Source organism: Myodes glareolus, chromosome 8 (genome assembly GCF_982192425.1).
Source record: "Myodes glareolus chromosome 8, mMyoGla1.1, whole genome shotgun sequence".
NCBI lineage: Eukaryota > Metazoa > Chordata > Mammalia > Rodentia > Cricetidae > Myodes > Myodes glareolus.
Genome location: NC_142033.1, coordinates 77530067 through 77546906, shown reverse-complemented (window position 1 = coordinate 77546906; position 16840 = coordinate 77530067). Strand labels below are relative to the sequence as shown.

Here is a 16840-nt window from a genome sequence, read left to right as displayed (position 1 = left end):
TCGTCTTCCTCTCTCTCTTTACCCTTCTGTCTGAACGCTCTGCTCACCATCGGAGAAAGTGGATTACTATTGATTTGATGGACAACTCCCCTTTCAGGTCTACGGATGCTTGCTTTGCATATTTCAGTGTTCTTGTGTTGGGTGTGTGTTTTTATGACTGTCATTGTTAACTGCCTCCTCAACCATGATGAAATGCCATCTCTTCTGACCATGTTGGCATGAGAGCACTTGAGCCGATGAGGGCAAGGCCACCCTTGCTCTCCCCTGGTTCTCGTTCACATGGATGCCCTTCTCCACCTCTTCCCCTCCAGCTGGAGGTGCGTCCTCATAAAGCAAGCTTCCTGCACACGAGGTATGGTGAGACTGCTCGGCCACTGGTTTGACTTGTGTCTGTTTGACACACGTTCCCATTCAGCCATTCTGTCTTTTGAGTGATGGGGGATTTTACCCCACCTACATGTAGAATATTGATGGAAAAGGGCTCACACTGCCTTTATGGCTCACACTGCCTCTTGGGCCTGTGGATCTTTTGTTTGCATTTTCTTATGTGCTCAGCTGCTGTTTGTTGGATTGGAATGCCGTGATTATTTTCTCTTTCTTGTTTCGGTTAACTTCTTGATAGCATACTGCTATTCAGTCACACAGAAGAAAATGTACATTTTAACACCTCTTCCATAATCTGCTCACCACAGTTTACACGTATTTGTATCGTATATTATTTTCCCATTAAGTTATTTAAAAACTTCTGACTTTTAACTTTTCTCTTCCATAATCTGCTCACCACAGTTTACATGTACTTGTAATCGTATATTATTTTCCCATTAAGTTATTTAAAAACTTCTGACTTTTAAATTTTTCACATTTGTTTACCTGTTGTCACATGTTTACCTGCCTACCACATGTTACTGGGGGCCTGCAGAAGGATGTGTCAGGTGCAGCACCTCTGGTGTATGGAGTTTCTGTCGTGTGCTTTAAATATTTGGGATATGTCACTTACGCTCTCTGCCCTGCACGGTTTCTGCCTAAAGATCCACGGACAACCTGATGGGAATTCTGTTACTCACAGGAAGGCACTTTCTGCTGCTGTTTTCAAAATTCTCACTTGTCTCAACCGTATAGAATTTTATCACGTAAATTTCTTTAAGTTCATGTTATTCGGTGTCACGTATGTTTTCTATTTCTGGAAGCCCAGTTCTGTCTCCACATGTCTATCAGAAAAGATTTTCTAAAAGCTTTATGGTCCAGAAGGTGGTGGACACAAACCTTTAATCTGATTTCAAGGAAAACCAGGGCTACACAGAGAAACCCTGTCTAAAAATAGCGAGGGGAGAAAGAAAAAGAACGAACAACAAAAGCTTTGGTCCCCTCCTCTCCTTCGGCAGTCCCTATGATGTGCCCAATGCTGACGTCTCAAGTCCCCTTAACCTTCCTCCATTCCTTCCCGTTCTCTTTTCTCTTTCTGACCCTCTGCCTGGGACTTCCCAGGGACCTGTCTTCCAGTTCACCGATCTTTTATTTCTGCCTGAGTCCCTATTCTCCTCTAGGGAATTTTATATTCGGTCGCTACGGTCTTACGTTTTCTGACTTTGTACTCCTTGATGCTTCTATTTCCCTGATGAAATTCTCATTTTGCTCATGCACAATTCTTTTCTATGTTCATGAGAGCTATTTTTATTCTCTAGTGAAGCAACCCATGTAAGTGCATTTTCTCAGATCTGTGTCTGCAGGTCTACCTTCCTCCTTTGTTTGGGGCGCTCTTCTTTCCCAGCCTTTAGAGAACAGTCTCACAGAAGAGAGCAACCACGTCACTTATTCGAGTCAAGACGCTGAGGCCATTTATCAGCTCTCTGTGTCCCCAGTGGGCAGCTGTGGGTCCCGCCGGTCCACTCTGTCCTGAGCAGGGCACACACGCGTGAGAGCTGCGGTATTCTCCAGCTCAACTCCACCTCTGTTTTCCCAGCGAACCAAGACTATGTCAGACTTTTTGGAAATTCAGGACTGAACTGCAGATGTTGGTTGTTTGGGCAGTCCCAGAGCAGCTGGGGAACTGGTCACCCCAGTGAATTCTCTCCCTCTCAGTGTGTGGAGAGGAGAAGGGGAGAGTGGAGGAAAACTTGAGGGAACAGGATAGTCAAGATGGGGGAAGGACAGAGATGGAGAACAAGGAAAGAGATATCTTGATTGAGGGAGCCATTATGGGGCTAGCAAGAAACCTGGCACTAGAGAAAATTCCCAGGAAACCACAAGGATGAGCCCAGATAAGACCCTAAGCAGTAGTGGAGAGGGTTTCTGAACTGGCCTTGCCCTGTAGTCAGATTGATGACTATCCTAAATATCACCATAGAACCTTCATCCAGCAACTGATGGAAGCAAAGGCAGAGACCCACAGCAGAGCACTGGGCTGAGCTCCCAAAGTCCAGTCTAAAAGTGGGAGGAGTGAGAATATGACCAAAGAGGTCAAGACCATGATGGGAGGCACACCCACTGAAACAGTCTACCTGAGCTAATGGGAGCTCACCAACTCTGGCCGGACAGAGAAGGAACCAGCAAAAAACCAAACTAGTCCCTCTGAATGTGGGTGTCAGTTGTATGGTTGGGGCAGACTTTGGGACGCTGGCAGTGGGACCAGGATTTATCCCTACTGCTTGTACTGTCTTTTGGAACCCATTCTCTTTGGAAGAATACCTTGCTCAGCCTAAATATAGTAGAGAGGGCCTTGGTCCTTCCTTAAAGCAATGTGCCTTACCCTCTCTGAGGAGTGGATGGGGGGGCAGTAAAGTGGGGGGAAAGGTAGAGGGAATGGGAGAAAGGGAGGGAGTGGGAACTGGGATTGGTATGTAAAATGAAAAAAGACAGTTTTTCTAAATAAAACAAAAACAAAAGACAGTTTTATGTCAACTTGACCCAAGCTAATGCCATCTGAGCGGAGGGAACCTCAACTGAGAAAATGCTCCCAATAAGATGGGGCTATAGGCATGCCTGTAGGGCATTTTCTTAATTAGTGATTAAAGGGGAAGGTCCAACCCTTCATGGGTAAAGCCACTCTTGGGTTATGGTCTTGGGTTCTTTAAGAAAGCAGGTTGAGCAAGTCATGGGGAGCAGGCCAGTAAGCAGCGCCCCTCCACGGCCTCGGCATCAGCTCCCCGCCCTGACTTCCTTCAGTGATGAATTACAATGTGGAGGTGTAAGCCAAACAAACCCTGTCCTCCACAACTAGCTTTCGGGCATGGGGTTTATCACAGTCATAGACACTTAACTAAGACACGGGAGGCTGCAGAGCTAGGTTGTGTATTTGTGTATCTCTCTGCTCTGTTGAGCAAGCAGAAGGCTAATGTTGCCTACTCCCTCGAGTTACCAGAAGGCTCTCAGCTGTGACACCCTCCTACAGTACGCCCTCCGGGTTCTCGCTGAAACGCTCTGGTGGCCGGCGCGCCTCCAGGGCTAGCAGCTGGGGTACTGGATTACGTCCCTTCCCGCTAACAAGGAGCAGCAGGTGCGATAAGGGAAGTACATCAAATGTGAATGGCAGCTAATCCTGCGTCCAGCCCTCCACCCCCTGCCCAGGGCATCCTGCACATTCGTTTCACATGGCTGAATCTCAATTTCCTGATTCCCACAAGGCAGGCAGTGATGCCAGCTGCTCACGGGAGGGAGAGGATAGCAAACAGCCAGGAACTGAGCAAGGAGCGTCTGAGCCCTAATTCTGGGGCCATCAGAGTCCACGTGCTGGCTCTGTGGCTACTCTCCAAACAGCTGGGCCCCCATTGCACACCACTTCAGCATCCTCCTCTGCGGAGGGAGGAAGGCACTCGTCCCTAGGAAGCCGTGTGCACTACAACAGGGAGTGAAAGAATTCACAGGTGTGCACAGAGAAAGAGCTGTGAGCTGATTAGCCACAGGCGCTCCATACCTTGATGCATTCACAAGCCTTAACTAATCTGGGATGAGCCAGCCTGTGCTCCCCAACGTAAGAGAGTTTTTCAGCATGGTTTTGTGCCTTCAAGGGCACCAAAACCCAGAAGAGCACAGAGGAACTGAAGAGAAAGTGCTTTGTGTCCACCCCATCTCCTGAGTGCCACTCACACGGTGACAATCCCACACAGGTGACAGCTCAGCCATTCTAAGTGCATTAAACTGTCATCCAAAGTATGTTGAAAAGACGGTACAACACTTTAAGACAGACAGCTTCAACAGAATCTCTCTAAGCAAGCAAGCAAACTTCAGCCAACGTATCACACACTGGTTCACATGGAAGGCTCGGGTTCCTTTCCTGTAAAATACAAACAAGACCTCCGACCTCCTAGGGGTGATGAGAAGGAGAAAGGGGAAGGGTAAGACTCCCATCTCGAGAAACACTCCACCATGATTTGGAAACAGAGAATCCCCAGTTCACAATTAAAAAAAAAAACCCATTCTTTGGACAAAGTTCTGTCTCCCTGTCAACGTGGGAAGTGTGAGTACTGGCAGAAGAAACGTGAAAGAGAACTGGCATGTGCCACCTAAGAAGCCACAGCCTCCTCTTCATGGGACCAGCTTCCTTGCTGGACACCCACCCATCGCTTCTCCACCATACCGCTTCTCTCCCCCTAAACTACAGAGATATTCTAGTGCCTCTGCCCTCCCCCCTTCCTCCCCACCTCTTCATCCACTTCCCAGCTCCTCTATCCCTCCCCAAACACACCTTATCACCCTCCCAGTACAGCGTGCCATCCCTACCTCACGTTGTCGTGCCTCTGGATGTAAATCTTGTGGAAAATCCTCTCAGGGGGCTTCAGGAAGTCTTCCTTCATCTCCATGGCGACATTCCGGGGCAAGAGGCTCATAAGCAGCCGCTCCTGAGTAGGAGAAACATCATTTGTTAGACAGCAAGGACATCCCCCATTCCTGCTGGCCCAGGAGAGACGCTGTTAGGGGGTGGTGGTGGGGGTCTACAGACCCTGCCTCAGATAAGCCAGCACATGCCCAGGCCTGCAGGCACTGCCCAGACCCTGGAGCCCCATGGACTGATACTCAAACATGGATTACCGCTGAGCAAGCAATTGGCTCCAGAAGCCTAACCCAGCATAGGTGGGCCTTACCTCACAGACATGCTTACAGACCTCCTCCAGCCTATACTCTGAGCACTGTCTGTCTCTTAACCAAGGGCCTGCTAGGTCCCCCTCCCTTCCCTCTACTGGTCCAACAAGATCCAGAAATAGTCCTTAAGACTGGTCTATATTGAGTCTGACCCCTTGTTACAGGAAGATACAGCCTCAGGGACAAGCTGACCCCCTTCTCTTGGCCATTGTCTTCTCATGCCTCCTTATCTGTGTAGGGTAAACATTTTCTTTCTTTCCCCAAGAGAAAAGAAAAAGCATATGGTTTGTTTTGAAGGGACGAAGCACCCTGGTGAACCCACCGGCACCCTCCCTGGCTTCAGATTCCTGTCTGCGAGCTGGCCTCTGTCTCTCATCTTCCAGATGTGACCTTCCCTGATCTCAGCCCCAGTTTGTTCTGACCTGCCAGGCCTGTGCTGCTGTGTGCTGGATCTGAAGTGGAAGGGCCCCCCTTTTCGCTCAGGCCTCTCATGCCCTGTCCCATGTTGCCTTGCAAAGGAAGGCCAAAAATGATCTTTAAATCACAAGAATGGGGAAGAACAATCTATTGACTGTGGAAGACAAGGTTGAGGGAGGAGGCTCAATCCCTGCTCTGACTGGCTGCAGGCTTTTCCGCAGACCCCCTCCCCCCCATGCTCGACTCATCCTGTCTGGCCCAGTGTCCTGGCCATCCTCCTTCTGGGAAGCTTCAGCAGTCATGTCATGGGGTGCATTCCTTCTCTGCCAATCTCTGAGTCTGTCGTGGACCATGGCCTATGGTCTCTGACTATAGGCAACTGCAACCCTGGTGACTTTCTCAAGGACCTAAGCCTCTGTGTCCACAGAGACTATCAGGGCAATAGCTAAGAGGCAGCCACAGTCTCCGAGAGCCTAAAGATTCCAGGAAGTAATGTAAGAGTTCCGCCCTAACTGCACACAATGGACAGTATTGAATTTGCAAGCTCATCCTATGAATACGGAGCACAATGGGTATACTGGGAAAACCCCGGAAAGCTGCTAATACAAGCAAGCTTATGTTAGGCGAAAGGAAGAAAGCCAGGTGCATCACTGGAGGATGATCAGGGCTAATCTGTGCATCGGAGGGAAGCCACCAGGGTCCTGCCCCAACGTCACATGTATAAGCACGGTCTAGTGTTGTGTAGAAACCTACCCACACCAGCCCCACGCCAGTTCCCATGCATCTCCTTGCTGATGGACCCAGACATAGACAGGTAGGCTGGAGAAGGCAGGATCACCTGTTTACAAGTTGGATCACAAAGAAAGAGGACACTGCCCAGGCCACTCTCAGGGACAGAAAGGCGTCTTGCTTAGGGAACAGAAGGCAGAGCATGACGAAGGAGTCGTCAGGTCCCTTCCTACACTACAGCCCTCTAGGGATGCAGCCAAAGATGAGGCCCTCGAAGGTGGGCAGCTGCCAGTCACCAACTGGGCTGGGCTGAAAGGAACCTCTGGGGGCCGTATTCACTGATAGGTCAGAAACGAACAATGCACCAACCTTGGAGCTTCCGAAGAATGTTACAGCCATGAGATCCAAAAGCACAGGCCAAGTGGGAACACAAAGATACCGGCACACTCAGAAGGCCACGGGAAAGGCTACCAAAAAGGGCACCCCAGAGGCATGGAGGAAACGGGGGCTCCTTGAGCTGCTGACGCAGAGGCGGGCTGCTTGCTCACATTCACTCCTTCTTTTACAGCTAACCTTCTCCCACCCCACCCCCCCGAAAGTCCCACAATACTATCACCACAAACCCACAGGGAGGCCTTAGACCATTGCTATGCTGCCTGCAGTTGCCTTCAGTACAAGCAAACAGAGTTGCAGGCTGAAGGACTGGAGCAGTCAGACAGGGGGATACCGCCCTCCAGGGAACTGGGTGGACTAGGGCCACAGGTGCCAACAAGAGGGAAGGAAGAGAGAAAAGCTGCTGGAACCGGCACACAGCCTCTAGCATGGAATCGTGAAACCCTTCAAAAGGGAAGCTGAGCCACGGCATGGTGGCTGCAAGGGGTAATTTTGGCAGTCGGTGGTCATTTGATTGGCCCGTTACACCTGCTCCGCTGTTAGCATTATTTTCATCAAGATTTTTGGCTGCCAGGGTTTTCCAGCCTCCCAAGCAGCTAGATGTGGACAAGAAGATCTAATTCTGACTCAGAATAAAAACTTTAGAACACAAACTGGTGGAGCACAGACTAATGCAGCCGCTGTGGAAATCAGTGTGGATGTTCCTCAAAATGTTAAAAATTGGTCTATCATATGATCTAGTTAGACAACTCCCGGGTCTCTTCTCTACAAAGACACTTACCCACCCATGCTCACTGTTGCTGCATTCCCAAGAGACAGGAAACGGAAAGGCCGGATTCCTGTCAACTAGTGAATGGAGGATGGAAATGCCACACAGATACACATGGAATGCTATTCAGCTGTAAAGAAAAATGAAATTACGAACTTCTCAGACAAATCTATGGAGCTGGAAATAACCACTCAGAGCGAAGGAACAGAGACTCAGAAAGGCAAATGCCATATGTTCTCTCTCCTATGGAGATGCTAGCTGCAAACCTTTAGATATGTGTATTTAAACTGAAATATCTGCAGAAGTAAAAACAAAAATGGTAAGGGCCCACGGTGGTAGATTTCAAGGGCGAAGGGAGAGAACTCAGGTGGCAAAAGGGAGGAAGGAGAATAATGGAGCAGGAAGAATTAAAGGGTGGGGGAGGGTCAGGAGACAAGGGAGTCTAGGGAGATATAACTAACAGGAAAGCCCTTTGAAAAAGCCATAGGGAACCGTACTCTGTAGGAGTTTCCTAAAATATCCACACATACAAGAATAGGTTAAAGGGAGTTCCCCATAACAAGGAGAAAATACATCATAGGCTGTCCAATAAAAAGCCCATTGCCAGCTCTAGGATACCTCCTTTTGGGGACAATGAGGTTCCATAGATGCCCCCAAGAGCATTATAGGCTAATGCTCTTGTTTTTGGTTAGCCTCCAGAACTTGATGGTGGCACCCCATTGCTGAAGACTGCACACACTTGAGTCACAGAACATGGAGAAATCAATACATTTCTGAAATGAAAGCTTCATCCTCCATGCTGCCAGGGGAGAAAGACAATCTTACCCAGCTTTGAGTCCTGAAAGATACAATGATGACTGGCCTGGCAAGACATGCCCACTGGTTCAAGAGTGGCATGAATGTCCTGGGAGTAACCAACCCCTTTTTTTTTTTTTTTTTTTTTTTTTTTTTGGCTTGGAGTGGAGTCCTGCTTCACAAGACAAAACTCATATCTGGTACCATTAAGTAGGCCAAGAATCTGTGACTAATAGATCACAGTCTCTAGGGTAGAACTTATTGATATTTGCTAAATGAAAATAGAATTAAACTGCCCCCTAAGTACTTATCTTCATACTCATAGATTACTGCATCTCTCAGCCTTCACCCCAGAAGCCTGTCTTTCCAGCATATGGTTATTATTGCAGAGATTCATAACTGGTCAGCATGCAAGACTAAGAGACTGCAAAATTCTCGGCCCTAAATGAGACAACTATATCACCCCTCTTCCTCTCAAGTTGGGGGTGATCATCAAGAGGAGGCAGAAAGACAGCAGAACCAAAGGGAGTGGAAGACGGCAGAGAAATCGTGTTTTCTGAACATGAGAAGGTGTTACACACATGGACACACAGGGGCTATGACTGCATACACAAGACCTAGACAGATCAAGCCACCCCAAATCCCAGCATGGATGGAAGAGGGGCCTAAGTCCCACCCTTAGCCTGAGGGACTGTTGGCACTTAATGGCTGCTGAGGAGCAAGAGTCAATTTTCTTCAGAGATGTGGACTGAAGACTACCCATGTTTCAGAGACAGCCCCACCCCCATACACATGCCAGCTGCACCGGACTCAGCACATTTAAAACAATACAAAAAAAAAAAAAAAGGAAATAGTGGTGAGAGGGTTAGGGGAGGAATTGAAGATAAAATAATGAAATTGATAATTTACTTTTTAAAAACATAAATATCAAAATGGAAAGCAATAGAGGATAGACACATTGATCTCCACATGCACACACACAGGTGTGTGCAGTACACACACACACACACATACACACGTCATAAACATGCAATGAAAATGAAAAGAGATGGCAAGAATCCTTACCAAGATGCGAGCAATTTCCAACATATAAATGAATTGCATTTCCTACCAAATGAAATCTAATCTGAGAATATGCTGCTAGCTCAGTACTGAAATATCAATGCTATACTGAGATAAGGAAGAAAATAGCAGCAATTAGTACTGATAAAGGAAACAATGAAATGTAGCTCTTACCTGCGGTGAAAATCTTTATAAAGGAGAAGCCAGGAACTTCCTCATATTGACAAAGGAAAGCCCCAGGAAGCCTACAGCTCACAGCACACTTAACGGGAGAACTTCAGAGGCTTCCACTGAAACAAGGAATTGGGGCAGTGGCTCTCAATTACTTGCATTTGATATCACACCTGGCAAGCTAGCCAGCGTGGGGAGGTAAGAAAAGAGCTACAGGATAGAAGGAGAAGCACCAAGTATATGGTGGTCTCATCTATAAAAACAGAGCCAATGCACCTAGAACAAATAACCAATGTCAAAGAGTCACATGGGCAAACCGCCCTTCAAGAACCTCCCACATTTCCACACAGAAGCACTGAACACGTGCGCATACACCATTTACAAATGCTCAAAAGGAAAATCCCACGATGTAAAGCTAATTTTAGAGGTGTAAAGTTTGTATTTTGAAAAATCAAGGCTCTGAGTAAAGAATCAAAGAAGAGCTAAGTAAATGGAGTCAAAATCTTCACCCCTGAAGGGAAGACTCAACCCTGTAAGGGTACAAATTCTCTCTAGATGACAGTACCAATGCTGTCAACAGCCAAGCGACGTTTATAGGAGACAGAGGCGAGATCATTCCAAAACTAGTATGGGTAACAAGAGGAAAGTAACAGCTAACACTTGAAGAAAGACCAAGAGGTGGAATCAGTTAGTCTACCCAATCCCAAGACTTACTACAAAGAAACAATACTCACGATGATGTCCAGGAAAGGATGAAGACTGGTGATGCTGTGATAAAGCCCAAGACCCAGAAGAGAACCTTCACAAATAGACCTAGATTATTCTTACAAAAATCCAAAAGATGATGTTTTCAACAAACCGCAAAGCAGCCATCCCAAAACCAAGAAAGTGCCCTCATACCTTGTTTAAATATCACCTTGAAATACACGTCACAGGTTTATCTATTAACTCTAAAACCAAAAATATGTTGGAAAAACAGAGACAACCTTCAGGAATCAGGGCTAATCTCGACATTCGTAGACTTGGCTTAGAACAATAAAAGAAAAGAAACTTTGATCTAGTCAAGAACCTGGATGAGCCATAAAACAGGGAAAAAATGATAAATTGAATCTCATCAAAAGGTAAAATGTTTGCTCACTAGCAAAACAAAGCAAAAGTCTCTTGAGATGATGAGAGGACAAGCCACAGTCTGAGAGAAAATATTTGCAAGTCGCGCATCTAGTGAAAGACCAGTATACAACCCATTTAGAGTAACCTCAGAGTCCATCAGTTTGAAAACCTTCCAGTTCTATGGTTCAACCATTTTGGAAAACAGTTTATGCGATATTTCAATATTTTTGGCAAATACCACATCCTTCAGCACTATTTTTAGGCATCCAGGCCGAAGAAATTAATATTTATGCTCATATGAAACTTATACATGGTGTTCAAAACAGCTTTATTTATAATCATCATAAACTAGATGCTACCAGGATGTCCTTCCCAGTCAGAATGGTTAAACACACTGTGATAACAGCCACACTGTGGAATATCACTTAACAATAAGCCAGAATAAACTACTGATATAATCAACAACCTGAACGAAGCTCCAGAGAATTATGTTCAGTATAAAAAATATACATAAACCAGATGCTCCCTTTTTTATGACATTACAAATTTATAGAAATAGAGAATAGGTTCCTGGCACCAACTTGAGAATGTGGGTGGTGTGGTTCTGGAGGGGCGAAGAGAGGGGACCTTGAGCCTGTGGCTGAAGGCACGTTTTCACTGTAATACTGGACTAGTTCAGTAAGACAATGCCATTGGGAAACAAGAGGAAAAACCACATAAGATCTCAGTCTTCTGTCTTGATTACACATGAATCTAAAGGCAAAACAGCTTTAAAAGGACAACAAAGCAAAACAAAGCACTAAACTAAAACAGGGCGGGAGAGACAGCTCAGTGGCAAAGAGTTTGCGTGGCTCTCGCGGAGGAGCTGGATTCTGTTCCTAGTATCCACATGGTGGTCACAATCATCTGTAACTACAGCTCCAGGGCAGCCAGTGTGCTCTTCTGACCTCTCCAGGCACCAGGCACATAAGTGGCGCACATAAACGCATACAGGCAAAACACTCATGATAATAAAGCAAGTGGTGTATTCACACATTCCTGGTGGGAACAGGAAATGGCCGGGCACTCTAGAAAGGAATTTGACAGTCCCTTAGAATGCTAGTTAGCACAGGGCCAGAAATTCCACCCCTAGAATTTTCCCTACCACTTTCCCAAGAGAAACAACAAGGTGTGTCTACACAAAGGCCGAAACAATGTGCATAGCCCTATTATCTACAATACAACGAAAGCATGGAAACAACCCAACTATTTGCCAAATGTAAGTGGACAAACGAAATGGTCAGGCATAGAGACACACACCTGCAATCCAAGCATTCAAGAGGTTGAGGCAGGAGGATCAGGAGTTCAAAGTCAGTCTCGGTTACATAATGAGTTCAAGTCCAGCCTGAGCTACCTGAGACCCTATCTCATTTTTTTTAATTAAATTCAATAAAAATGTGATCTATCCTCCCATCCCCTCCCCACTAAAATGTGGCTCATCAATACAAAGGAATAGAACTCGGCCCATGAAAAAGAATATAGTACTAGTAAGATACAATCAACTATAAATACCATGAAAACCTCATACTGGGGGTAAGCAGTCATTCACAAAGGATTGTAGGGGCTGAATTACCTCCCGATACTGTCGTGGAAACCGTGCCTCATTTATTAACACACCTCCACTCTGGCATGAGAAAAGGTTTATGTCCCAGCTGGTCCCTGACAAAGGGTCATATTCTATACAGCTCCATTTGTATGAAATGCCCAGAATAGTTAAATCCATAAAGACAGAAAGTATCTGTATCATAATGTATCTACATCTGGTGGGGGACAGGTGGACTGGAACAGGCGTGACTGCTAATGGGCAGAAAGGAATTTCAAGAAGAAAAAATTTCCAAAATTGTATAATTATTCTATACTAATACTATTGAGGCTAATTTAATTAATACTTAATGTACACATCACGTAAAGTTAATATATAAGGTTGAGGTTATATAATAAACATATTAAATAACATTAACCTATAGCATTAAGACATAATTCCATGTAACAAAAATAATTGTACGAATACTGAAGAGCCCATTTAATTGTTTTCAACTTTCAGTTAATCTTCATAGTTCACCAAATAACAACTGTAGTGGTTTGAGAAGTGCAGTGAGACCAAATCAGTCTATTTAAAACTCTGTCTGAAGCCTGGGGATGCTGTTCAGTGAGCAAAGGGCTTGTCTAGTAGTCAGTCACAAGGAGTCCTGTGATCCCAGCTCTCAGGAAGCGGAGGCAGGAGGATCACAAGTTCAAGGTTATCCTCAACCACATAGCAAGTTTAAGGTGAGCCTAGCATGCATGAGACCCCATCTCAATAAACAGAAATTGATTAAATTAAACTGAACTCCAGACTATATTATTTAAAAGAAAGTATCCTTTTTCTTGACAAATTTTCCCACACACCAAGAACTCGATGACTCCATTTGCCTTGTTAAGATCACAAATTGAATGCGCTTTACATAACTACACGTTTCTGGAGGGTTCTGATTGAGTTAGTGGCATCTGAGAAGCAAGAAGGGCCCTTGGGAACCAGCGGCTACCTCTCAGAAGGGAAGCTTAGCTCGAGAGTGCCTTCCTGGGTAGGTTGTGTGGGCACCAGGAAGAAGACTCAGGAGATGATAGTGACCTTCAGATGCCACTTGGCCTGTGACTGGTAGAAACTCCAAGGTTGTGGTCCAGGGCAAGGCTGTAAGCTCAAAGCTCCCTTGAAGCTGGAAGGAAGGTGATGCTAGAGGCAAGAACCAGGTGCAGAGAAATAAGGGTCATGGGCTCTGGACACAGCTTCCCTGTCACCACAGGTCGGCAGTACAACACGGCCTGTCTTTCCTTCCAGTGATCTCATGTCCTGGGCAATTGGCCCTCTGTCCACTGAGTCCCTTGAGCCGACTGGCCAACTATGTGCTCAAGGGCTGCCCACACACCGCACACATCCTACAAACAGGATTGACTTTTCTCCTTCCTGGTACAGTGGGAGCCTTCCTGAGGTCTACAGCTGGTCATTTGTGGAAGCATCTTCATAGCTGTAGCAACCAGCCAGTGCCCTCCAGACTGCCCAGGCCAGGAGAGCACCTTCGGCAGTTACGCCCCACCCACCTCACTAGCTGAAACCACGCCCATCCCTTCTCGTTGCTTTAGCCCCAAGTCAGACTCCCCTGTCTACAATTCAAGGTCTGTCTCCCACTGTCCTCACCCTGAGCATCTCAGGTTACACACGGAATCTGAAAGCAGAAAGGATGAAGGAAACAAAGGAGACCAGATGAAGACCCATCTTCTTTATCATCATATCTGTTTACAGCCCATTCCTCAGTGAGGACCAGCAATGCCACCTCTGCTGGTCATTATGTGGGGGTAGTAGAATCCATACTAAGAAACATCCAAGACTCACCTTTTCTGCAGTCATGAGAGTGCTGAGAAAGACCAGTTTCCCTGGTGGGGATGGATCACCCTTAGAATGACCACTGATGGTGTGCAACATCTGGCTGAGAGGAGGACTCACTACACCCCACCCGCAATTATCCTGAAGGGAACCCCCCCCCCGAGATGTGGTGCATTCCAAGCCAGAGATAGCTAATGAACTACCCGCAGCCACTACGAGCCAGAGGAGGTGGAGAGCCTGCTTGGGCTCTGCTCCCAGGCTGCTGTGCAACACAGATCAGAACCAAAGGGACTGGCAAGAACCAGCAGGGAGAGGCCAATTTCCAGTCCGGGCTGCTTCTCCACCAGCTCCATGGGAGTCTAGGCTTGCTTCTTCTCCTTGTGCCTGGCCTTCTGGAGGGGGAAAGATGGGTACCCTCCACCTAATACACACCCACCCAGGCTCACAGCCACCCTTTCCCCAATCTGAGATCACGCACTTGACTTGTTCTTGGTGCAAAGTACAGCTGGAACTGTGTCCCCCTCAACATGCATAGGTAAAATCCTGACCTCTAATGGGACTTTACTTGAAGAGCAGGCTCTACAAAGCTGAGAATCTCCATCTTCTATATAGGATCGGGAAGCTGCACCTATGAAATCTCAACATTAGGGCAACCTAAGCAAGACCTGAACAAAACACCAGTTGGCACGCCAGCGTGGAAGGGGGGATGTCACAAGACCCTACTCCCAGATGAAGGGCTACAGACAGTTAATGACTGCCGAGAGAGAGGGAGAGCTAGTATCTCCCAGGAATGAGCTCATTAACTGATTGCCCAATACCAAGTGGTCAACCCTAAACATATACACATATGAACAACACTCAAGGGACTCAGAAGGTGGTGTTTCCAAACTTATACATGTGTATATACGTAACAATGGTGACAAAAAGAAAAGAAACAATCAAGATGATACATGAAAGTGAAAGGAGGGCGTGGAGACAGGAAGGGAAACTCTGGGGCACTGGGAAGGGATGCTGATAATAGGGGTGAAAGACGATCAAAACATATACATGTATGAGATGCCATAATGAAATCTATTATTTTGTAATAAATGCTAATAAATGAAAAAATAAAAAGTTCTACTTTTTTTTAAAAAAAAGAAAAGAGTGATTAAGTTAATACACAGTCACTGGGGTGGGTCCTACTCCACTCTGACTGGTGACCTTAGAAGAAATTTGAGAACCTAAGACACCAGAGTTGTTTAAACAGACAGACAGCCAGAGCAGGACACAGCTAGAAGGGTAGCTATGTTCAGGCCTGGAGAGAGCCCTGTTCCTAATTCCTATTCCTATTTCTCCAGCTCTTTCCTAATCCTGGTGAAATTGCCGCCATGCCCAGAAGCTGTGTTACCTACTCCTTACCTGCCTTACTAGCTTGTCCAGGGATAGCACACTGGCCAAAATCACCAACTGTCGTGCAGACTCAAGGCAGATGAGGAACAAAACAGCCGAGTCAGGAATCTAAGGTCCACATACACCACTTGCAGTCCCTGGACCATGCTGTGAAGCTTCCTGCCCAGAGAGAGGATCTAACTAGCACTGAATTCTTCCTGTCAGTGCTGAGAACCACCATAGTAAAGCAAAGAGGTGACACTGGACCTGTGGCCTCTGCTGCCCAAATATTGGAGCACATGGGGACAAACAGCATGGATGGGCTTGATCACAGGACTAGGTAGAGCTAAGGAGTCTGGCAGAGCCCCATATAACATGCCTGCCACAGTGCACACAAACAGGCAGCATCCAGGCTGGAGCAGGTATCCACCACACCCCTGCTGAGTATCCAAGTCTGGGGCTGGGAGGAAGGAAGGGAAGGAGGGAGAGAGGGAGAGAGGGAGGAAGGAAGGAAAGAGGGAAGGAAGGAATAAACGAAGGAATAGAAATGATCACTTCCCCTGCCCAGCACCTGACCATAAGCCAGGAGGAATAGAAGCTGACCCAAGCCAGGCCAACCACCCCAGTCTCTGTTCCATTTGCCAGGTACCCTGGCTATTGTTAAACAAACTATTCTTAAGAGTCAGGTCGCTCCAACAATAAGCATACTGGCCGCCTGCCTAGAACCCCATGTATTAACAACAATACCACAAAAGGGCCAGCAGCCAATAAAGGCCTTCCCAGTCTACTAATGAACCAGAATCACAAATGCCCCTAAAGAGTCGCTAATGAAAACTAGACAAGGAAACAGGCTTCCACAGTCACCCCTAACCCACCTATCCTAGCTGAGCCTCCTAGCTTGGCCCAGAGTAATCACTAGGAAGGGCTAGTGATTAGTTCCCAAAGAACACACTCTTGCCAGTTCAGCTGTTAGCTTCCTGGCTGATACAAAGAATTCATCTGCAAACCTCTGCACTCACTAGGGGATTAGGGCAAATCTCACCTCCCTGCCATGTGCAGTCCTGGGTTCGATCCCCAGCCTTGCAAGGTAAGAAAAACACAATATGACAATATAACGATAAATAAATACATTTCTGATGGGTATTTTTCAGGCTGTATGGGTTTCTGCTTTCTTTCTAGGATCACCTTTGGTTACTGATGCTTTTCTAGGAATTGGTCTGTTTTATCTATTGAAGTTTTCAAGTTCTCACGGGCATCAAACGATCCCTGCGTGCCCCAGGTTTCTATTTTGGTTGGTTGTTTTGTCTGTAACCACCTTCCTAGGCCTCACAGGCCTCACGGGCCTCTTTCTTCTTGCTCCATCTCTCTCAGGTTTTTCTACTTCAAAGAATAAACTTTGACGCCTCTGTTCTAGCCTCGGAGCAATCCAACTTGGTCTCTGTGAACATACACTTCTGTGAACGCGTGAGCAAGCCAAAAGTTACACGAAGAAAGGCGTGACCAAAGCTCCCCCAGGTAAGAGACGCTCTGTTTGGTCAGGGTTCTGCCTC

General features: G+C 46.6%; 1 protein-coding gene across 1 annotated transcript in view; it reads right to left on the bottom strand.

Annotated features, from left to right (window-relative positions):
- Positions 1-16840, bottom strand: part of Adcy1 (adenylate cyclase 1) — a 115550-nt gene that overhangs the window by 81266 nt on the left and 17444 nt on the right. The window contains exon 3 of the mRNA XM_087909178.1: positions 4717-4835. Within this exon, the coding sequence (XP_087765304.1) occupies positions 4717-4835 (119 nt within the window). The remainder of the gene's footprint in view (positions 1-4716; positions 4836-16840) is intronic.